General features: G+C 35.2%; 1 protein-coding gene across 2 annotated transcripts in view; it reads right to left on the bottom strand.

Annotated features, from left to right (window-relative positions):
* The window catches only part of RAB6A (RAB6A, member RAS oncogene family), a 90,193-nt gene that overhangs the window by 10,384 nt on the left and 54,404 nt on the right, over positions 1–25,405 (bottom strand). The window contains exons 3-6 of one of the 2 annotated variants that reach the window (XM_027562945.1): positions 23,999–24,052; positions 22,500–22,605; positions 20,445–20,556; positions 12,351–12,444 (exon numbers count right to left, since the gene is read on the bottom strand). In XM_027562945.1, coding sequence (XP_027418746.1) covers positions 12,351–12,444; positions 20,445–20,556; positions 22,500–22,605; positions 23,999–24,052 — 366 coding nt within the window. Of the gene's footprint in view, positions 1–12,350; positions 12,445–20,444; positions 20,557–22,327; positions 22,434–22,499; positions 22,606–23,998; positions 24,053–25,405 lie in introns of both variants that reach the window. The other variant, XM_027562944.1, reaches the window with a different exon arrangement.

Here is a 25,405-nt window from a genome sequence, read left to right as displayed (position 1 = left end):
TTTATTGAAAGGTTATGTGTGAAGTCCAGTAGTTCTCAACACCTATAGTGCATCTGAATTACCCATTAAACTTAAAAACAAACAAAACACCAGAAGCTTGGGTTCCATCCCCAAAGACAGAGTAAGCTAGTTTGGGGTGGGGCTGGATATTCAGTGTTTCATTCAAAAATCTCCAGATGATTCTAATGTACTGTGAAAGTTAAAGGCCAATGCTATAAAAATAACCTGTAGGGAGTGTGAAGTAATCATATCAAGTAAGGGAAGAAAGAAGCTAATACTGAGTGTTTAACTTCACACACTTTTTCATTTTTATCCTTGCAGTAATTTGTAAGGAAGGTATTAATATCCCCATTTTACAGAAATCTAAGGCTAAAGAGAGTATCTGCCATTCACCAAATGAACAGCAGAGCCAAGATTCTGAAGTTCATATTTTTCCTATTATCTTATGTTGCCTAGTATAAATAGAAGTTGTTTCTTCTGTGGGAAGAGCTGTGTTAAGAAATAGCTAACAATCGATTCTGGGTATAGGAATTTGCTTTGTGAAACACTGATAATATACAAATTACAGACATAAAAATTTAATCCATTTTCTGTAACCTAAAATTTTTGCCTATAGCTTTAATCAATGTATTTGAAAAATTTAGTTCTCCTCCAAAATACTTCAGTTAAAAGGGTCAATTAAAAAGGTCAAGCGTCACTAACTTATACTAAAGACATCCGAAAATGGGCTAAGAAATGCTTTCCAAAAAACCAAGTTCAACCCTTACATAAATATATGTAAGAGACAAGAAGGAGAAAATTCTGGAGGTTTAAGCTGTTTTAAATTATTAAAGGAAAATCTATTTCTTAAATGCCAACAATATGCTAACAGAGGCTTCTGCTAAATTAGAAATTACAGTTGACTAAATATGGGGTCGGTACTGTTGGTAATATTTTTAAAAAATCCTCTCACTTGTATTTACTGAGTATCCACTTTCTTTCTTTCTTTAACTTTTTTGTTTTTATTTTTTGGCTGCACCATGTGGCATGTTGGGCCTTAGTTCCCCGACCAGAGATCGAACCCACACCCCCTGCATTGGAAGCATGGCATCTTAACCACTGCACCACCAGGTAAGTTCCAAGAATCCACTTTCTACAGACATTTTGGGGCATCCTTGCCAGGACGCTTATTAGGACATTTTCTTTTCCTGGAAAAATGGTATCAATTCCACTTGGACCTCCAGGTGTATGGTATTTTACTTGTAATTTTTAGGGGGAAATAGACATTTTAAATTGCAGTGACAGCTACAGGAATTAGCTTTGGGGATGATGACAAGCTGAGTATTGGCTCTCCACAGAAACTTTCAAGTTGAATACTTTGGGCTATAATTTAAGATAGTTTATTTAAAGGGGTAAATTGGAGATCTCAAAGTAAAATCACTGTTGCTACCAGTTCTTACCTTTATTATAAAAGTAACTAAGTATTTTATAAGCAAGAAGAAATTCCATTCCGCAAGCCATCCTAATCAGCTCCGTTAACATACAAAAATTTTTCCATTATGAATATAATCTTTGTAAGAGCACGGAGTGTATTATACATCACTATAATTTGCACATGAGTGCTCAGTATTTGTTAACTTCGATTTTTTTTTTTTTGCTAGATTTCTATTTTAATTTTAGTAGCCAAGCATTTCTTAAACAAAGTATTACCTGGGTTTTTGGTTGTTTTTTTTCAATAACTCTGAATAATCGTTTTGCTTCTACCCTTACCTCTCTACAGTCTACTTTTACAGAGTAGCCAGTGACTTCTTTTACATCCTAAACCACAGCATGTCAAATCTCTGATTAAAACTTTCCAACAGCTTCCTATACTACTCAGATTATTCAGCCAGCCAGGCTCCTCCATCCATGGAGATTCACCAGGCAAGAATACTGAAATGGGTTGCCATTTCCTCCTCCAGGGGATCTTCCACACCCAGGGATTGAATCCATGTCTCCTGCACTGGCTGGCGGATTTTTTTTTTTACCACCGAGCCACCTAGGAATCCCATATTACTCAGAATAAAAGCCTAAATCCTTGTTACAGCCTGCATGGACATGGACCTCTGTCCCCTAGTACTATCCCTCTGTAAGTTTATTTCCTATCACTTGCCTCCTCCTTCACTTCACTCTAACTGAAGCAGCCTTACTATTCCTTAAACATGCCAACGACCTTTGAACTTCTCATTGCACTTGATGCTTAGAATGTTCTTCCCCAAATACACAAACAACATACTCCCTTAATTCCTTTAGATATCTGTTCAAATATCCTTATCAGAAAGGCTTTTCTTGATTATCTTTCATAAAACATCAATATCCTAACACTTTAACTACTACTCTTTATTTCCCTGACCTTACTTTTACTTTTTTCCAAAGCACTTATAGCCTCATGAAGTACTGTATTCTCATTTATTGCCTAACTTTTCATACTAGAATGCAAACTTCATAATGGTATGGAATTATGATATTTTGCTAACTATTGTATCTCCAGTGCCTGTAACACAACAAAACTAGGCATGTAGGAGGGGATCAATAAATACCTGATGAGTGAATTAATAAGAACATGGTCAATATAATAATTTCTCATTTAACCAGTTCATATCCACTTATATATGGATTCCTGACCATTCAGTGATATTAAAGTCCTACTGTGTTAGGGATATAAAGCACAAAAGGATAAATTAGGGGTAAGGTTAAATATGAAAGAAGCAGAATGGTGTAGGGTTAAGAGCACAGATAATAGACCTGGGTTCAAATTCTAGCTTCAGCTATAATCTTAAGCAAGTCACTTACCCTCTAAAACTTTGGTTTCCTCTCAGTGAGATGGATATACCTATCTACTTCACAGGGATACTGTGAGAATAAGTGAGATCAACACTTGGTATATTAAGTGGTTCTAACACATAGTAGCTGGGTAATTTGGAAAAAACTGTATAATTTCTGTGTCTCAGATCTTCTAAAATCAGGACAACAATAGCAGCAGACTTAGAGCACTGTTACATGGATTCATTCTTGTATTCAACAAAAATCTAAGCATTTATATACTGTATGTAAAGTACTTGGTAAGAAGACAACAAAGAAATGTTTTAAACTTAGTATTTATGATTTATGACAAGTATTTATACAATGTGTACTAGGCAGTCTTGTACTGTATGTTAACTGCTCTTCTTTCTTGGAGTATCATCTGTCTTTTATGTATCTAAATCAAGTATGTTCCTTTTTTTGGGGGGGGGCTGAGCCATACAGCATGTGGGATCTTAGTTCCCTGACCAGGGACTGAACCCATGTCCACTGCACTGCAAGTGCAGAGTCTTAATCACTGGACCATCAGGAAGTTCTCAAATATACTTCTCAAGGATTTAACTTTTTTCACAGCATTAAAATAATTATTTATTTATTTGGCTGCACCAGGTCTTAGTTGTGGCACACAGGATCTAGTCCCCAGACAGGGATTGAACTTGAGAGCCCTGTGTTGGCAGCATGGAGTCTTAGCTACTGGACCACCAACGAAGTCCCTTTTGCGGCATTTATAAACAAAGTCTTCCTTGATCATCCTATCTGAATATGATCTTATTCATGTGTCACTATTCACTTCACATCTCAATAATATCTTACTATCATGTAGCATTTGCATCTTTTATCATATACTACCTACCTTTCACTACACAGATTTCATGAGAACGTGATTCTTTTCCTCAGCTATAAATGTTTTGAAGCCGAGAACTTTATATTCTCTGAAGAACCAACAGTGGTAATACACTGTAGGCACTTGATACTTGTGGAATAAGGTATGTGATAAATTACAAGATTAAGATCTGCTATGAGTCAAGAACTATGGTGGACATGGGATATGGTGGTGTGGCAGAGACACCATCCCTACCAATGCTTAAAGTAAGTATGTCTTCTCAGCCATATAAAACAATTTTTTTCATATATACATGCAACTCCACTATGAACAGCACACAAGTTTTCACTGAGTTGTTAGTGCTGATGCCCATCAGTTATCATTAATTTCCCAAAAAGTCCTCCTCTCTCTTTCAAACAAATCTTTTTCTTCTGATAAGTATTGATGATTTTAGAAGAGAAAGATCAAGGAGTGTTTCAGTTCTATTTCATTTTCCAGTAATGCAAAATTACATAATATAGCAAGAAGGGTAACACCCACACACTGAATACTTTACTAAAATAATGAATTAATCATCAGATGAAAAATGAGGTAGAACCTTAAATATTACCTTGTCATTACCATTTCCTTCAGCAATTTTAATATGAGACCACTTTCACAAACAATATTACTGTTTTTTAAGAACAAATTTAGAAAAATAAAGGATAAATTTTTCTTACGCTGTTTCCATGACGATTTTAGAGTTAAGTGCTTAAACCAAAGAGTAAAAGGTTTTAAGCCAAGACCATTTTTAAATAAGAAGAATAAGTAGCAATAATGAGTAGGAATAAATTTATTTTATTTTAAGCCAAAGCTCTCAGGCACTAAGACCCAATTACTTGAACCATGGTTAGACATTAAATGATGCATTAGTGAAATCTCTCCTAGAATTGTTTAAAAAGGAAAACAAGCAATAGAGAAAGCCTATTTTAAGCTTTTATTATATGTATTATAAGCCAGTACATGAGGGAGTGGGGAGGAATCCAATTAGCAGAAAAAACTAAAAACACATCTCTGTATATGTGAAGTACAACTAGATGGTACCTTTAGTACTGATAAACATGTCTTATATACAGAATGACTTCTGTCTACCTTCGGTGAAAAGGCATGATTTTGTCAAATAAAATGAGTACAATGCACAATCATCAAAAGGAACTCTGTTTTGCAAACACATGGCTGAATAAAACATACACAATGGTTACTGAACAGCTCACAAGAGTGTGATTCCCAATGTGTTCCATGGTAGTGACTGGACTGTAAAATTTACCTAGTAAATTTTTGAATACCAGCACCATTTCTAAATTGTTACTGACCTACAACAAAAACTCCGAAGGAATTTGACATTATTTCTTCAAAATCACTTCTTTTGATATGTTACTCACTGACCAAATAATTTACTTCAAAGATCTACTGATATTGATCTTAGATAAGCAACAACATACAGAATCCAGGAGTAAACTAACCTTCAATATTAAATAAGACTAAGTATGTACATGCTAAATAGTCTCAGCTATTTCATTTATCAGATATTTTAATTTTTACCCCAGTTCAAGATAGACTCCACTTTTGGTAACAGCACAGCAGCTTGTATAGGACTAATACTCTTGCAGATAGCAATTATTAACTCTGAACAACTATTTGAAGACTTTCAAGAGTAACAAGAGGACAAGAGGACATACAAACTAGGAGTAATTCAATCCTGGGAAAAACGGAACCCACACTCAATGGGTGAGAGTCATGCTTATTAACAGGTTTTCCCAAGAGCCAATCCTAGCTTGTACAATAAAGGGTGGCTAGAACTCAAGCAAAAACTAGAGTTTTACATGTTTGAGGTGTCAACTGACTACCAGGATGGCCATACTGATGAAGGAAATAACAAAAAGGAGGGAGCCAAGAGGAGGGGCCCTAAAATCAACACATAAAATTCCTACAAACCCTCAGTTAACTCCTTAGTGGTACATATGTAGGAGAAGCTCTAAGGAGTCACCATGTAGGTGACTTCAAGGAACTACTTGAAAGCAAAAGCTAGAAAGAATGCTGAAAGAAATGAGCAGAGATTTCAGCTACCGCCTGCATCAGGGATATAGCTTAGAGTTTGAATCTCACCAAAATAGAAAAGCTTACTAAACATCTCAGGCTTTCTACAGGTCCACCCAAACAATGCATAATATCAAACTATACAAATTCATGATCATCAGCCAGCAATATAACAACCTGCCACAATACAATCCCAAATTTTAGAGAAAAATACAGAAACCAGAATCTCTATGTATATACTATGCCAAGCATACAATAAAAAATTACTAGATACATGAAACAGAAAAGAAAAATCTACCTAGAGTCAAGAGAAAAAGCAAACAGCCAACAGAAATAGGCTCTTAGCTGACCCAAACGTTGGAATTTGTTGCTGTTTAGTCACTCAGTCGTGTCCGACTCTTTTGAGACGCCACAGACTGTAGCCCGCCAGGATCTTCTGTCCACAGGATTTCCCAGGCAAGAATACTGGAGTGGGTTGCCATTTCCTTCTCCAGGGGATCTTTCTGACACATGGATTGAACTTGCATCTCCTGTACTGCAGGTAGATGCTTTACTGCTGAGCCATCAGATACTTCCCATGGTGGAATTAGCAGACAAGAACTTCAAAGCAATTACTCAAATATGTTTAAGAACTTAAAGGTAACAATGGCCATAATGATTGAACAGATGGGGAATTCTGATAAAGAAATGGGAATTTTAAGAAATAAAAAAAATTTAGGACTGAATTAAAATATCTGAAATAATAAATTCACTGGATGGATTTCCTAACAGTTTAGATATGGCAGAAAAAGGATCAGTGAACTTTAAGACACTTCAATAATAATATATAATCTGAAAAGAAAGGAAAATAAGATCATAAAAACAATGAGTAGAAGCCTTAATGACTAGCAGGCATGGGATAATATCAAGTCATTTAATAGATGTGCCACTGGAGAAAATGAGAAAATGGGACAGGAAAAATACTTTAAAACAACACATTACAAACAGAGAATAATATAAATTAGAGTTCCCTTCTCATTAAAAACAATGGAAGCCAGAAGACAATAGAAAGGCAACTTTGAAGTAATGGAAGAGAAAAATCTCTTTCCAAAACAAAATTTAAAAACTCGCAAAAACATTCTTCAAAAGGCCTTTTGGCATACGTGAAAGCAGAGAGAATTTATCACTAGGAGACCCCTGAAACAAACAGTAAAGAAAGTTATTTAGGCTAAAGAAAAATATCAGGTGAAACAGATCTGTAAGAAGGAATGAAGAGCACTGGAAATGGTAAATATATAGGTAAATAGGATTATCTTTTTTCTTCTTTTAATTACTGTTTAAAGCAAAAATTTAAATATTTATTGGGCTTCCCTGGTGATCTAGTAGTTAGGAATCTGCCTTGCAATGCAAGGGACACTAGTTAGATCCCTGTGCTGGAAGATCCACAAGCTGCAGAGCAACTAAGCCTGTATGCCACAACTACTGAGCCTGTGCTCTATAGCCCATGAGCCGCAACTACTGAGCCCATGCACTGCAACTACTGAGCCCATGCACCTAGAGCCAGTTCTTCACAAGAGAAGCCACTGCAATGAGAAGCCCATGCACCACAACTAGAGAGTAGCCCCCCATGAGCTGCAACTGAAGAAAGCCCACATGCAGTAGTAAAGATCCACCACAGTCAAAACATAAAAGTAAATCTAAAAAAAAAAAAACCTTTAATATGGAGGTTTATAATATATGTAAATACAAAATATGTGACAACAAGAATACAAAGGACAGGGTGCATAATCTCATATGAAATGGCATAATACTAACTCTAATTTAACCCCTAGAGCAACCACTAAAAAGGTTATGAACAAAAGCTAAGGATCAAAAAGAGGAATTAAAACACAACATAAAAATATTTGATTAAAACAAAAATGACAGAGGGACAGGTAGAAAGCAAAGAGCAAATGGTAGAAATAAACCTAACTACAATTAAATCTAAATAAACCAAACACTCAAATTAAAAGACTGTCACACCAGAGGGAAAAACAAAGATCCAACTGTATAACATCTACAAGAGACCCACTTGACAAAGAAAAAGAGATACCAAGTAAACAGTAAGTAGAGAGCTACTGTGGCCATATTAAGATCAGATAATGGAAAGGAGTATTATTAGAGCTAAAGAGCAATATTTCTCATTATTTTAAAAATTAACACATTAGGAGGATAACAACATTAACATGTATGCATCTAATAACAAAACTTCAACACACACGAAGTAAAAGCTGACAGAAGGAATTCCCTGGTGCTCCGATAGTTAGGACTCCATGCTTTCACTGCTGAGGGCTCGGGTTCAATCCCTGGTTGGGGAACTAAGTTCCCATGAATACAAATATTGTTATAGAGAAATTTAATACCCCATTCTCAGTAATTGACTGAACTACCTACCTCCCAAAATTACTAAGGCTAAGATTTGAACAATGCTATCAATTGTCTTGACCTAATTGATATTATTTATAGAACACTGTACCTGACAACTGCAGACGAGTTTTTCTTTTCCAGGGCACATGGAACATTCATCAACATAGGCCATGTGCCAGGCCATAAAACAAGTCTCAGTGAATTATAAATAACTAAAATGTTATAGAGGATATTCTCTGATCACAGCAGAATTAAATTAGAAGCCATAACAATATCCAGAAATGCCTCAAATATTTGGAAATCAAACAACCTATTTCTATATCTTCCTTAATGTGGTCATTGTGAAAAGTGAACCCGCTCAGTCATTACATTTATCAAAATTCATCTAATTATAAACTCAAGATGTGTACATATCACTATAAATACTTATCTTAATAAACGAATGGAAAAAAGTTCAATATAAGTTTAGCTAAATTAAAACAAATTCAATGTATCTTTATCTAAGTTGCAGTCAAGGTACTGAATGAAGGAAAATTCCCCATGTAACCTAGATTTTTTAAGCTTAAGACACAGTCGAGTACAGTCAATAAATTATTAATCAAGCTCAGTATATTATTCTTTCATTCAATGAACATTTATTGAGTTCAGTCTAATGGGAGGCAGAGCTGACAAAAAAACTTCAATATTAAAAGTGCTACTACAACAAACAGGAAAGGCACTTAATCTACATTTGATTATGTTTAATCTGGGCTTTTAATTACAGATAGCAAACAGGGAGGAAGGAGTGTGTTAGAAAGGACAATCACATACAATGAAAATGTGAGAACACAGTAAACTTCAGGCACTTTAAGATGTATTGTATTGGGATGACCTGGAGGGATGGTACGGGGAGGGAAGTAGGTGGGGGGTTCAGGATGGGGAACACAGGAAGGAAGGATTCATGTTGATGTGTGGCAGAACCAATACAATACTGTTAAAAAAAAAAAAGATGTATTGTATGGGTATGTGGTGGCCAAAGATTAGAATTGTGATATATGGAGGGGCCAGATCACATATTCTGAACAGGAGAGCATAGCATATTAAGGAGTTTGCTTAAAATTCAGGATAAAATTCACAGATGTAACCTGAGCAGATCTGTATTGTAAAACAATCACTCTGGCAGCAGAATGGAGAGTAAACTAAAGTTGGGCAACGTTGGAGCAGCTATCAGTTAATAAGTTATGGGAGCAAACAAGGCAATAAATCAAGAGAGCTTCTGGGTTTCACTACATTTGTCCTCTTACTTTATGAAGACACATTTGACACTTGGGAGACATGACATTTAATTCCTCATGTTTTGAATTTGGCTTCTACAAAAGATTGAGGAGTTGGAGTGTAGGAGGCCTGTCTTCTGTATCTAACAGGGATTAGGGAATTAATATTTGCTCAAACAATTATCACACTGAATATATTTGATATAATTGACAAACCATCTCTATGGCTTTCTGTGTCTTTTTACAAAGTATGGTTTGCATGAGAAATCCCTTGGTATTCTTATTAAAAATGTAGATTTTAGGATATTAACCTACACTTACTGAATCAATATCTGTAAGTCATGCCTCAGGAACTAGTAGTTTATATAAACTTTCAGGTAACTGATGCACATTAAAATTGAGACCCATTAATCTCTAATCCTAGGAAAATAAACACTGAACTCCAACCACACAAGGTGCACTGTCCAGTCAAGAATTGGGCAATGGTTACTGGGCAGATTTGATAAAGATTTTACTTAGGAAAATTTGAATTTTTCTATACAGCTAACTAGTATCAAAGACTTAAAAAAAAAAAATTAGGGTGACTTGTGCAACTAAAAAGATAAACACTTCCATTTAAAAACCACTGGTCATTTAAAAAATTAAGTTTTTAAAAGTGATACTCTAGCTGATTAGTTTTAAGTTCCTTTATAAAACCTAACTCAAGGAACAGATAATCCATAAAAAATAATTTTAAAAAATGGATTATGATTTATTTCTTATCTAAAAGTTAAAATCAGTCAGTAATTTCCACACATGGCAGAAATGCATTCTATATGATGCACTATCTACAGTTAGGGGGGAAGATTTTAAACCTATTACTTAAATGTGCTTATTAACATAAGATTTTAGTTGTTTTTTAATTTTTCATTATTTCATGGGCATGTGAGAACCCCAGGATTCTTTCTTCCGCAACTTAATTATATAAGCTAACAAGGCATAGGTCTTTAAATATTGAAATAAAATTCTAACACACCGTGGTACTCTCTATAAAATAAAACGTAATGGTTTTTATGAGTTAAGAAGCTACAAAAACATTAAAAGGCAGTTCTGTTCCAAAGTTTGAAAATGGAACTTTTAGTCACATTTATATTTAAAAAAATAACAAAATCAGGTCCTAATAGAATAGGGACTTTAGCAAAACCACACATTCAGACATATCATCTAAATAAGGAGAAATAATAAAGTAGCAAATGTGTTTCAAATTCAGGATAAGATTGTTCTGTAAAAAGTCTCTCTTCATTTTCAATGGCTATCAATATCTGTCTGTATGGGTCAGGCTTTTAGAAAAAATTGCATGGCAAGTGATGAAAATGTTCTAAAGCTGAATTATGCTGATGGTTGCACAATGATGTAAATTCACCGAAAATAACTGAATCCTACACTTAAAACAAGTGAATTTTGTGGTACACAAATTATACCTCAAGAAAGCTGTTACTAAACCTATGAGATTACTTAAGGTTGGGACTAGGGGACCACAGCAACCCCTTCTTTAGACATTAACCCAGATCCAAAGATGTCTTGGAGAAGTCCATATTCTAACATATAAGCAACTATTTCACATCCTTATCAAAACATCCGTAATAGAGAAAGGTAGATGAAGCTACCCACTTCTTTGTCTTAATACAGTAACATATGATAATATTACAGCAACTTTTATTACTCAAACTGTTTAATAAATTCCTTATATACTTGCAGGCTCTGAGAATATATAATTTTGATGGGAAAGCAATTTTAGTACAATGTGGTAAGTTCTGTAACAGGGGTTTCACAGGGGTCAAGGATCTGTGAAAGCACACATGAGAGTCATTTATCATTAAGTGATAATACCTGGAGGTATGGTGGAGAATGGGCTTCCCTGGTGGCTCAGATGGTAAAGAATCCACCTGAAATGGGGGACCTGGGTTTGATCCCTGGGTTGGGAAGATCCCCTGGAGGAGGAGATGGCACCCACTCCAGTATTCTTGCCTGGAGAATCCCCATAGACAGAGGAGCCTGGTAAGCTACAGTCCATTGGGTCACAAAGAGTCAGACACAATCAAGCAACTAAGCACAGAACAGCACGGTGGAGAATGTAAGAGAAAATACTTCTAAATAGCTGACATCTAAACTGAAACTTAAAAATATGGGTAGGTATCCGTCAGGAAAGAAGAAAATGAGTATTCTAAGTAAAGAGAACACAGCATGAATGCAGATATGGAGCCATGAAACAGTATACTATGAGGACGAAATTAGTGACAATTCAGTATTACTTACAATGAGAATTTTTCATAAAGCTCTACTTACTCAGTTTCAAGGATTTAATTTTACCCCTTTACTGATAACATACGATTTAAAAAATAATTTATTGGGAGGTAAAGCCTATAAATCTGGGACAGTACTCTATATGATATGCAGACGTGAAGAATTAAGCAGGTAAGTTTTTGGTTACCCCTATCTTTAAGGTAACAACTTGATAAAGTGAGGTCTCCCTATATTTTCCTGCTCTCCAAAACAAGAATAAACACTGTTATAAACACTGTTAATACCAGCAGTTATTAAGGATAAAATAATCAGAATGTATTTTTATAACAAGCAAAATACCAACCCTGAAAGCAAATACTTGTTTTATCATAATCTTCTCATCAAACACTAAAATGAAGAAAATTCACCTTAAAGTAGGGATGCAGTTAGAGTATGGCAGGTTTACAACCCAGCAATCATTTTCTAATCATAATGAAATACTCGTTCTATGAACAATCTGAAAAGTTTGACAAGTCTCTTCTCTCTTTTTCCCAAACTATGCCACATTTAGATTTTTCACTGTTCACTGTAGTTATGTTGCTAATTCATGAGGCTTGCTACTGTCAACTGGAAGAAAATCTTACACTAGAGAATAGAAAACTAATACAATTATTTTAAAATATATTTTTTCAATTTGATAACTTTAACCCACTCATTCTCAAATAACTTACCTGCTTTACATTGTATCCTGCTTTTGCACTAGTTTCAATAAACATAACATTCAGCTCTTTGGCTTTCCTCTCTCCTTCCTCGATTGACACTTGCCTGTAGAAAAATAAAAAAAACAAATTCACCTTTTTGAAAGATGATGATATGAAGATTATAAACAAGGTTCTGAACTTTTCTTAATACGGTGCTGGTTATACAGGTAAGACTAGTTTGAGTAAAAAAACTGCAATATACTTAAAATTTGTGCACTTCTTAAGTCAGAAAGACAAATACCATATGATATCACTTATATATAGGATCTAAAATATGATATAAATGAAACAGACTCACAAACATAAAGAACAAACCTGTGGCTGCTGAGGAAGGGAGGGATGGAGTGAAGTTTGGGGTTAGCAGATTCAAAGTATACAGAGTGGATAAACAAGAACCAGAGGTGTATAGCATAGGGACTTATATTTAATATTTTATGATAAACCATAATGGAAAAGAATATATAAAAAAGAATGCATACATAACTGAATCACTTTGTTATACAGCAGAAATTAGTACAACATTATAAATCAACTACACTTAAAATCTGTGCACTTCCGTATTTTCACCCAACTAAACATTTTTTAAGGGCATTTTTTTAAATGATTTGCTTTTACCTGCTGAGCTCACTTTTATTTTTTAAATTTTAAAAACTTTAATAGCTTAATGGGTTGGCCAAAAAGTTCGTTTGGGTCTCCTGTAACAGTCTACAGAAAAACCCAAACAAACTTTTTGGCCAACCCAATATTTTAATATCAGATTATAAAAATTTAGTTTTGTGATTAAAATTTTTTAATGTAAAACAATTTTTAATGGCTAGACATTTATCTATTTTAACCAGTCTCAAAGTATTAAAAATGTATGTTGCTTTCAAATTTTACACTACTGTGAAAATGTTGCTATGGACATCTTTGTGCTTTGAGCACTTTGGATCATTTCTTTAGGTTGGATTTTGTGGATTTCTATAACTGGAACAAGTGAGTTAAAGTCACATATGTTAAAGTTTCTTGATACACAGTATTAATGCTTCTTTTACAGGGAAGCTTCTCAAGATGTCAGCTCTTCAAGAGCAGTATTCTCTCATTTATCTTGGTGTTCCTTGTGCCCAGCAATCATATAGGTGTTTAATGAATAAGCAACTATTCTAATTAAATGGATCTAAGATGACACCACCCTTATGGCAGAAAGTGAAGAGGAACCAAAAAGCCTCTTGATGAAAGTCAAAGAGGAGAGTGAAAAAGTTGGCTTAAAGCTCAACATTCAGAAAACTAAGATCATGGCATCCGGTCGCACGACTTCATAGGAAATAGATGGGGAAACAGTGGAAACAGTGTCAGACTATTTTTGGGGGCTTCAAAATCACTGCAGATGGTGATTGCAGCCATGAAATTAAAAGATGCTTACTCCTTGGAAGGAAAGTTATGACCAACCTAGATAGCATATTCAAAAGCAGAGCTATTACTTTGCCAACAAAGGTCCATCTAGTCAAGGCTATGGTTTTTCCAGAGGCCATATATGGATGTGAGAGTTGGACCGTGAAGAAAGCTGAGCACCGAAGAATTGATGCTTCTGAACTGTGGTGTTGGAGAAGACTCTTGAGAGTCCCTTGGACTGCAAGGAGATCCAACCAGTCCATTCTAAAGGAGATCAGTCCTGGGTGTTCATTGGAAGGACTGATGCTAAAGCTGAAAGTCCAATATTTTGGCCACCTCATGCAAAATGCTGACCCATTGGAAAAGACCGTGATGCTGGGAGGGATTGGGGGCAGGAGGAGGAGGGGAAGACAGAGGATGAGATGGCTGGATGGCATCACCGACTCAATGGACATGAGTTTGAGTGAACTCCGGGAGTTGGTGATGGATAGGGAGGCCTGGTGCGCTGCGAATCATGGGGTGGCAAAGAGTCAGACACGACTGAGCGACTGAACTGAACTGAACTGAAACTATCAGCTGATAAATCTTACTTCTTACAAAACAGAAAACCAAAGCAATGTAAGAGAATTTCTACAAGCTCGCACCACATCTATCCTACAATCTACTTGTGTGTGTGCCTCATAGTCTACCTCTAGACCCACGACTGTGGAAGAACTGTCCTTATTCCTCAAACTTATACCAATGTACTAGATTCCGCTCTCTTCTGGTCTACAAGAAGATACTATTCTACAATTTCTCTACCTTCTAAGAGCAAAATCATTCTTTATATATAATACTTCAACTGCTAATGCTTTATTCTATCTGCTTGTTATATCCACTCATTCTCTATGTATTCAAGTATAAATTTTTTAAAATATGTTTTTTTAACCATTTGAAAGTAAGCTGACAATCAGCAGCAGAACTTTAAACACTTCAGCACTATGGGTTTCTGAAAAACAATGATTTCAGATGCCCTAAAACTTACTCATTGGACCTTGTCTCTATCTACAATTACTGCCTTGGAGATCCTATGCAGTCTCATGGCTTTAAATATCATCTATATGCTGATGACTCTCAACTTATATATCTAGCTTGGACTGCTGCTCTGAATTGCATGCTCACAGCCAACTGCCTACCTGACCTCTAATTATTAGGATAGCTAATAGCCTTTCTACACTTAAAATGACCAAAAGCTGAAGTCATGATATTCCCTCCGAAACTGTTTCTTGATGCAGTCTCTCCTGTCTCAGTTAATGACGGTTTCTCAGGCCAAAAATCTAGGGGTCATTCTTGACGACTCCTTCCCCAACATAATATATTCCATCCATCAGTATATATTCTATCTATCACATCAGTATATCCTGTCAGTTCTATCTTCAAAATATCTAAATTTGACTACTGATCACCACACAAGTTACCACTATCCTGGTCCAAGTCATCATTATTTCTTGCTTGGAATCAAGTCTAGTTTATCCTCTTCTCTTCTCCCCTTATGCATTTTCAACAGAGCAAACAGTGACCTATGAGAAGCTACTCCTCTGCTTAAACCCTCCAATCTCATTCAGAAAGTTTTTACTTTGTGCTACATGATTTGGCCTTCACTATCTTTCATTTTATTTTAATTTCATTTCATTTCCATATTGCTCTTTCCATCATTCTCTTTATCAGTTATATAGGATTCCTTGCTGTCTCTCAAATAAGTGTATTCCCGACTCAGTAATTTTGTATTTTCTGAGTCATCTGCCTAGGACCTTTTCTTCCTCAACATACTGGTATAGTTAACTCCCTCACTTCCTTAGCTTCTTTACTCAAAAGTCACCAATCATCTTTTCAGGGAGCTTTTCCACTGCTATCCCATCTAATATTAAAAACTTGTCCTTAACATTTCATATTCCTTTTCCCTGCTTTATTTTCAACCTTAGCATATATCACTATAAAACATGCTATTTTTTTTATTTACTTATTGCCTGGTTTATTCACTGGAATAAAATCTCCTTGAAAATTTTAGTTCACTATCCTAAGAGTAGCATCCTCTGAAATATGCATGATACTCAATAAATATCTCCTGAATCAATGATTATTAGTCCATAAACCCTACATGTGAAGGATTCCAGGTAGAAATTCTAACTAGTTGTAGAACTATAAGTCACCTCAATAAAATGGTTCAAAGTTAGCTATACCAAGGTTCACAACAGTGGTTTGGATTTGTCAGAAGCACCTAGAAAGACTGAGACTTCCTAGGTTGCACGAGTGGTAAAGAACCTGCCTGCTAATGCAGGAGACAAAGAGACACAGGTTTGATCCCTGGGTGAGGAAGATCCCCAGCAGGAGGCCATCCATGGCAACCCATTCCAGTGTTCTTGTCTGGAGAATCCCCATGGACAAAGGAACCTGGCAGGTTACAGTCCACTGGGTCCCACAGAGTCAGACATGACTGAAACAACTTAGCATGCACATACCTAGAAAGATTAATTAAAACATAGATTCAAGGAACCTACTCTGGATTAACTGAATCTGGAAGGAGGCTCAAAAACATCAAAAAATTTAAAGTTGACCACAATCCTCTATAGCCAGAATCTTAAAAGAGGGTCTAATATACCATGTTTACCAAGTGATTCTCAGGTTTGAAACATCTGTGAAGCACTGGGCTACACAGGACAAAAAGAATACCGAGCATCTAGGTGCTAAGACACTATAACAGATATATTCTGGTCTTTCAGTTTTCATGAAAAAACTAATTGTCAAAGAAAGTGGAAAAGCATTTAACTTTAAATTGCTGTTATTAAAACTTTTTTTATCTGATTACAACAGTAATTTTTAAAAGACCAATACAATAAACTCCTATATAATCCCACTCTCTTCCCAAAAAATACTAGTTAAATTTCATTTATTCTTACACAGATTTGTTCTAGGCCACAGAACCATCTTATTTATTTCCTTGTTTTAAAGACAAAGGATTCAGGTATATGCAACGATCAAGGGTTTTTAAGCTTCATGTGTAAGCCAGCAATAAATTCCTCTTTTTTCCTTTTTTACTGACTCAAAGAATTTCACTTATATTAATAAAATACTACTACTACTACCAGTCATTTAGACTGATTTTAATTCTTTAATATTACAAATAATGGTACAATAATAACTCCTCTATGTTCATCTTTTCAAATTTCTGTGGGTATATCTATGGAGTAAGTTATTGGAAGTAGATTTCAGTCAAAAAGTATTTTAAATACTGATGTTAAACTGTTTCTGCTAAAAATTGTATTAGTTACATTTTCAGTGTATGAGAGTTCTTATTTATTCAGACGATGATACAGTGCATTATCAATCTTTTGAATAATGGCCAATCTAAAAGCATCACTACGAACAAAGCTAGTGGAGGTGATGGAATTCCAGTTGAGCTATTTCAAATCCTGAAAGATGATGTTGTGAAAGTGCTGCACTCAATATGCAGGCAATTTTGGAAAACTCAGCAGGGGCCACAGGACAGGAAAAGGTCCGTTTTCATTCCAATCCCAAAGAAAGGCAATGCCAAAGAATGCTCAAACTACCGCACAATTGCACTCATCTCACATGCTAGTAAACTAATGCTCAAAATTCTCCAAGCCAGGCCTCAGCAATATGTGAACCGTGAACTTCCTGATGTTCAAGCTGGTTTTAGAAAAGGCAGAGGAACCAGAGATCAAATTGCCAACATCCACTGGATCATGGAAAAAGCAAGAGAGTTCCAGAAAAACATCTATTTCTGCTTTATTGACTATGCCAAAGCCTTTGACTGTGTGGATCACAATAAAATGTGGAAAATTCCTAAAGAGATGGGAATACCAGACCACCTGACCTGCCTCCTGAGAAACTTGTATGCAGGTCAGGAAGCAACAGTTAGAACTGGACATGGAACAACAGACTGGTTCCAAATAGGAAAAGGAGTATGTCAAGACTGTATACTGTCACCCTGCTTATTAACCTATATGCAAAGTACATCATAAGAAACGCTTATGGCAGAAAGTGAAGAGGAACTAAAAAGCCTCTTGATGAAAGTGAAAGTGGAGAGTGAAAAAGTTGGCTTAAAGCTCAACATTCAGAAAACTAAGATCATGGCGTCCGGTCTCATCATTCCATGGCAAATAGATGGGGAAACAGTGGAAACAGTGTCAGATTTTATTTTGGGGGGCTGCAAAATCACTGCAGATGGTGACTGCAGCCATGAAATTAAAAGACGCTTACTCCTTGGAAAGAAAGTTATGACCAACCTAGATAGCATATTGAAAAGCAGAGACATTCTTTGCCAGCAAAGGTCTGTCTAGTCAAGACTATGGTTTTTCCAGAGATCATGTATGGATGTGACAGTTGGACTGTGAAGAAAGCTGAGTGCCGAAGAACTGATGCTTTTGAACTGTGGAGTTGGAGAAGACTCTTGAGAGTCCCTTGGACTGCAAGGAGATCCAACCAGTCCATCCTAAAGGAGATCAGTCCTGGGTGTTCACTGGAAGGACTGATGCTGAAGCTGAAACTCCAGTACTTTGGCCACCTCATGTGAAGAGTTGACTCATTGGAAAAGGCTCTGATGCTGGGAGGGATTGGGGGCAGGAGAAGAGGATGACAGAGGATGAGATGGCTGGATGGCATCACTGACTCGATGGACGTGAGTCTGAGTGAACTCTGGGAGTTGGTGATGGACAGGGAGGCCTGGCGTGCTGCGATTCATGGGGTCGCAAAGAGTCAGACACAACTGAGCAACTGAACTGAACTGATTGAATAGGTGAATACAATTTTTATATTTATGTATTCAAACTTATCAATCTTTCCCTTTAAGGCATTAGGATTCCATGTTATGCTTATGAAAAGCCACCTAGTACCAAAGATTTTCTTTTAATGCTGTAAAAATTTTTTTTTAATTTTTTTCCTCATTTAAAAATTATTTTATTGGGAATTTCAGATTAACAGATACACACTGTATGTAAAACAGATAAACACCAAGGAGCTACTGCATGGCACAGGAAACTATATTCAGTATCTTATAATAACCTATAATGGAAAAGAATCTAAAAAAGGATAAATACATATATATGTATTAATATAACTGAGCCATTATTTTTTCTGAATCATTTTGCTATATACTTGAAACACTATAAATCAACTATACTTCATTGGAAAAACAAGGCAACTGTTACATTAATAAATAGATGAAGTAATAAATAATAATAAAAATAGATGAAAAAACAAAATTATTTTAATGGAATGATAAGACTCCGATTCTTTTGTTTTTTTTAATTAAATTTTTTTAAGACTCTTAATTCTTTTAAATGTGAAAGCTAATAGGCAATAGTCTGGCAAAAATTACTGAGAAAGAAGTTCTAAAGCAATGGACAAATATTATCTTAAAGAAAAGTTACTATAAACATAATTTAGATACCTTTCTATATCTGTATACTCAACTATTATGCAGTAAAAGAACAGACTCTTGTATGCATCCTTTTAGATAACTCTAGCTATAAAGAGAAACAAATATATATATTATCTTTCTTTTAATAGTGAAGGTATCCTGGGACTCTCCACTACAAGAATATATATATATATAAGATCTTCAAATTCTCATAGTGAAGATAAATAATGAAAATTTATATAATAGCATTGAAGTCCAAAAAATGATTTTCATAAAGAAAAGATGAAGTCATATGCTGAATTTACTTTTAAATAAAGAAAGACTTTCTTGCCAATTCCAAATGAGGTACTGTGAGCAGAAACAGGCTTTACATTTCATAAGTTTTTAACATACTGTATTTCTTTATAACTTTTAAATTAACAGCAAAAGTTCATTACTGGAATTTCAATATCCAACTAATGAATAAACAGTAAAAACCTCAAATATTAAATTGTCAAGATTACTTAAAGCAGAAGGACTATCTAGTAGATCACTGAGGAATGCTAAAGGCAGATATTCAAGCCATGGGTTCTACAGTGAATGTTAATACATTTTGCATCCTGTGACTTGAATATGTCTTTGCTCATTTGACTAAGGTATCACAATCAAGCTATTCAGTTCAACCTCACAGTTTGGCTCAACCATACAATTAAAAAAAGAAAAGAAAAAAACGACACTACTGAATTATAATGAATATTTATAAGGCTAGCAAAAGAGTGTGCATTTAATCATTATGAATACTTTTTTAAAGATAGGATTTTGTTTTTAAAAATATTTTGTTCTCTAACAGAATACTGCTTTTATTTATTAATATGAGGCCTAAAAAATACAAAATAGCTATCAGCTTCATGTGTAAACAATCTTGCACGAGTTATTTATATATGGGTTTACACACAAAAATAATTATTTTAAGGACTGAGTTTAACGTGTGTTTTTTTTTTTTTGGCCACACTGCGGGGGGTTTGTGGGATCTTAGTTTCCCAATGAGAGATTGAACCCATGTCCCTTGGCAGTGAAAGCACAGAATTCTAACCACTGGACTATTAGGGAGTTTCCAGGACTGAGTTTACCTATTTCAGGTTCTTACACTAAAGAAAAGGGATGGGGGCATAAGATTAAGGATTAAATAAGTCTCCTTTTAAAACTAACAAAAATAATAGGATTCACTAACAAAAATAATAGGCTACTTAACAAAGAAATCAAACATTCCATATACATATGAAATCATTCCATACCTCTTGTCAGCAAGATCTGTTTTATTTCCTACTAGCATGATGATAACATCACTTCCTCTTTCTGTTCTGACATCATCAATCCATTTTGTAGTTTGCTGGAAGGAGTTAACATCTGGTATATAGGAAGGTGGACAGAGATTAGTGTTATTGCAAGTAACTTCCCAAGTGAAGGACCAAAAAAGGAAAAAAAAAAAGCACTGGAAGTTGGAAGGAGGTTGGCACATTAGAACCCACCTTTAATGTGCCTGCAACATAACTCCATTTTATCTGAGTACAAGTATCAGTTATCTAAACAAATCACAAGAATAAAATCCACAAGGTAACTTTTATAATAGTTTAAAATTTTTGTACATGACCAGATGAGTATACTATATGTAACTGAAAAAAAATATTTAAACGATGAAAGGATAGCTATGGCAGATAAGATGGTGTCATGTTGCCACAATGCTCTTTTGATTACTTACACATACCAAACGTGACAAAGAAAGCATCTCCAAAAGTACGTCAGCCAGTAAGTCCCAACACATCCACAAAATTTGTAAAGCCTTTCAATAGCTTTCAACACCACTCTGTTTGCATTGCTTATTCAGTTTGTGATCACTTTAACTTGGAGTTTATTAGTTTAATGTACCAGAATCACTTAAAACAAAACCCATCTTTTCCAGCCCTGGATTCTGAGTACTTCAATAATTCTTAAAGCAGCTAAAGAAAACAATTTGCTAATATTTTAACCGCATGTGCACAAATTTCAAAGAATACACCTGGTTTTACTTGATTTGGTTAAAGTAAGCACAAACATTTTAAAGCTGCAAAACTTGTGACAGCACAATAATGAACATACATTTTTAAAACAGGTAGCAACCCAAAGAAAAGCTTCAAGAAAAGAAGGACTGCATTTGGCACCTAACCAAAATAAAAAGTTTCTGAATGCAAACCTCTAACTTATAATTCTGCCACTGTAATTATTCTTAAGTAAATATGATTTCTGTTTGAGCAAATTTGTAAAAATGTATGCTAATATTATAGTTTATGTTTTTAAAGAAGTCCAAGATGTGGTACTATCCTGGTTTTCCTATAAATTATGGAGTACTATATGGAATGATACTTAATATTGCCTAATATATCATAAACCAATTTACAAAGACAATTTTAATCAGATAGCATTTCCCTGGCAGTCATCAAGGCTCTATTCAAAATTTACAGTCACTTAAAATGCCAAAGGCATTATTATTCAGTCTTGAGGGAAAAGAAAAAGGAAGACCATCACTTGTTTTAGTCTCCCATTTAAATGTTTTTCTTGGAGAGAAATGAAAAGTGTCACTTGTTAGCAACAAAGTAAATGAACTAGTCAGAGAATCCAGATTTCACTCAAATGAAAATGATTAACAAAAATTAAGTTTTCTCTGCTCTTCCTCTATATAGAGGATGGCTAGAAGGTGAAAGCAGAGAAAAGCTGGTTAGCAGAAGCTTTTAACAGCCTCAGTAGAAGCCTTGAAGGATTTGGAAAACTTGGCAAGAGACATAAATGCAGATTATTTTAAAGAAATCTGAAATCAAATTAAATAAAAAAGGAAACACTCTTCCAACCATAATTATGGTGTAGCTTAGGGATAACAGGGTAACTAAGAAAGCCTTGGAGAGGGTTCATAATTAGACCCAAATGAAAATTTCTGGGGCAAAAAACCCTGGCATAGTAGAAATAAGATATATTGGTACAAACAATGAAGCAAATACTCTGACCTAGATGGTGTGTGATAAGGTCTGGTATGATAAAACTCAATTTTACATGCCGGTATAGAAAACAAGCACAAAACAAGAACATGCATGCAACTAAGCTAAAGGTTGAAAGAAGATTAGAAATGCGTAATTCCCCCCCCACTCACTTGTGATATCATAAACAACAACTGCCACAGTGGAGTCACGAATGTAGCTAGGAATCAAGCTCCTGAACCGCTCTTGACCTGCTGTGTCCCATAATTGCAATCGTACCTAACAATAAAATCAGTCAAACAAGCAAGAAAAATAAGAAAGGTCAACCCGTTGCAAAATACCTACTTGTGATATCGTAAACTACTACAGCTGCAGCAGAATCACGGATGTAACTGGGAATGAGGCTACGGAAACGTTCCTGACCCGCAGTATCCCACAGCTGCAGCCTGATCTGTGGGATGGGAAAAAATAAATAAAAAAAAAAAAAACAAAACAAAAAAACAAACTCATACTAAAAAGAAAAAAGAAATAATGTTTTTAAAGGGAGGAGGGTGGCAAGGAGGTAAAAAGGAAACTCATGCAAAAGGTGGCAGGGATGTGAGGAATGAAAACAACATAAAATTCCTTTCCTTTTTCAAAAGGGAGTAATATTTAAAATTTGCTTGCTCTGAAGGTACATAACTCAAAAAAATACAAAAATAAAAAACAGCAATAGCAAAGATTTCACAGGACGAGAAGTACAGCTTCCTTTTTATCCCCCCCTCTCTACAACCTCTCTTTGAATCCTATACCTTCTGGACAGCACAAGCAGACTGATCATGTTCAAATAGTGAAAATAAAAGAGAAAAACAAAGGTAAATGTCAATGATCAGCCCCTCTGAAATGAAAATAAAATGTCTCTTTTCTCTATTGGATACAGAACACTTTGAAATTGGATCTCTGACAATTGTGCTTGTTCTCCCACACATTTATTTCTAGAACATTATATATAATCTAGCAAAAAGGAGAAATATCTTATTGCAACCCTACTTAAACGTGTCTTTACTTTCTTATTCACATCTACATTCCAGGAAGAAAAGCCTGAAAATAAGCATTAAGTTCTTTTACCATCATAAAGCAGTTTCTGTTTTCAAATTTTAAGAAATGAAATGCTATATATTAAAACATAAAGGAGAACATCCAAAAGAAAAAGACTTACAAACTTAAAGAAATGTCATTAGAGATAATGCTTTTTGGGTACAGGTCCCAAAATAATGCATTTAAGAGAGTTACTGTTTAGGTGACAAGAATCTCTTCAAAGGACAGCAGGCTAGAATACAGAATTTATATCGCACTTAAAGGGAGCAGTCCAAAAGATGGAAGACAAAAATCTAACCAGGAGATACATATTACTTTTGTCTATTCACAGTCATTTTGGTATATACCATATTCCAACAAAGCCTGGAAGTTCACAAACTGTGTGATATTCAAATAAAATGTTTGAATGGTTCAGCGTGGTACACAAAAGGTCTTTAGCAGCTCTAATTTCTTCATGAAAATATTCTTATCTCAATGCTATTTGTTATAATATTCCAAGTCAAGACAACATATTTTGTTTAACAAGCCTAGGGCTATCAGAGTATTACAAATAATGACTTTCTCTCCCCTTTGGAGTCTACTTGAGGATAAAAAATTCAAAGTGCTAAGTACTATTCATTCTATAATAACAGTTTTTCTCAAGGCCTGTACACCAACTTTGGCAACTTTGCTAGGTACTCTTATGGCAACAATCACTGATTACATTTTAAGCATAATATTCTGTCCTGCAGCGTTGCAGCAAATTGCACACTGAAAACATTACTCACTGTTCGATCCTCCAAGTACATCGTTTTTGATAAAAAGTCAATACCAATTGTTGCCTATAAAACAAAACAAAACAAAGAAGTTAAAAATAGTAATAATTAATGACAGCAGTTTAGAGTTCAAGTGGGCATTATGATTGTAGAAAAAATAATGAATAAATATATAAATTATCATAGCCAAATAATAAATGAACAAAATTTTCAGTGATAATGGCTTTTACCTATTGAGCACTTGCTGTACATTAGAGATTCTTTTAGGCCCTTTACATGATCATCTGTAATCCTAATACATCCCTACAAAGTAGCTACCAGCATCATTATTTTTCTCATTTTATACAAAACAATATTAGGGTTTGGAGAAGTTATGCAACTTGTCTAAGAACACACAACTTCTGCTGTGGAGTTGGGAGTAAAATTGTATCTCTAATACATAATTCTATATTCACTTTATATATATATATACTTAAAAAATCTATCTTTATATATATAATTTATAATTTCATGTATCATATATAGTTCATGTTATACATTTTATATACACTTTATACATATACTTGTAGTAAAATACACAACTGCGCTTTTAAAAAGTCTTTCAAAAAATGGTTAAGAGGGTTAAAGAGTAGTTTTTGGTTCACAGCAAAACTGAGCGAAGGTTCAGAGATTCCCTTTTGCCCCTGCCCTCACATACGCAGAGCATCCCTATTATCAACATCCCCCAGCAGAGTGGTACTACATTTGTTACGAATGATGAACTTAACACTGACAGTGATGTAATTCTTTAAAGACAAGCTTTGTTTTCAAACTGTGGTAAAACAAATACAGGCTTGCCTGGAGGCTCAGCAGTAAAGAATCTGCCTACCACTGCAGGAGATGAGGGTTTGATTCCTGGGTCAGCAAGGTTCCCTGGAGAAGGAAAACTCACTCCAGTATGTCCCAGTGTGGGACTGGGAAATCCCATAGACAGGGGGGATCTTGTGGCCTATAGTCCATGGGTTTGCAAAGAGTTGGACACTATTTAGCAACCAAGCAACAATAAAAATATACATACCATAAAATATGATATTTTAACTATTTTAAGTATATAAGCAATGGCATTAATTACATTCACAACTGTATAACTGTAATATTTACAAAAGTTTTTCACCACCCCAAACAGAAATTTTGTACCCATTCAGTTCAGTTCAGTGGCTCAGTCGTGTCCGACTCTTTGCGACCCCATGAATCACAGTACGCCAGGACTCCCTGTCCATCACCAACTCTTGGAGTTCACTCAAACTCATGTCCATCAAGTCGGTGATGCCATCCAGCCATCTCATCCTCTGTCATCCCCTTTTCCTCCTGCTTCCAATCCCTCCCAGCATCAGAGTCTTTTCCAACAAGTCAACTCTTCTCATGAGGTGGCCAAAGTAT

This window comes from Bos indicus x Bos taurus, chromosome 15 (genome assembly GCF_003369695.1).
Source record: "Bos indicus x Bos taurus breed Angus x Brahman F1 hybrid chromosome 15, Bos_hybrid_MaternalHap_v2.0, whole genome shotgun sequence".
In the NCBI taxonomy this organism is placed as follows: Eukaryota; Metazoa; Chordata; class Mammalia; order Artiodactyla; family Bovidae; genus Bos; species Bos indicus x Bos taurus.
This window is presented reverse-complemented; position numbering and strand designations above follow the sequence as displayed.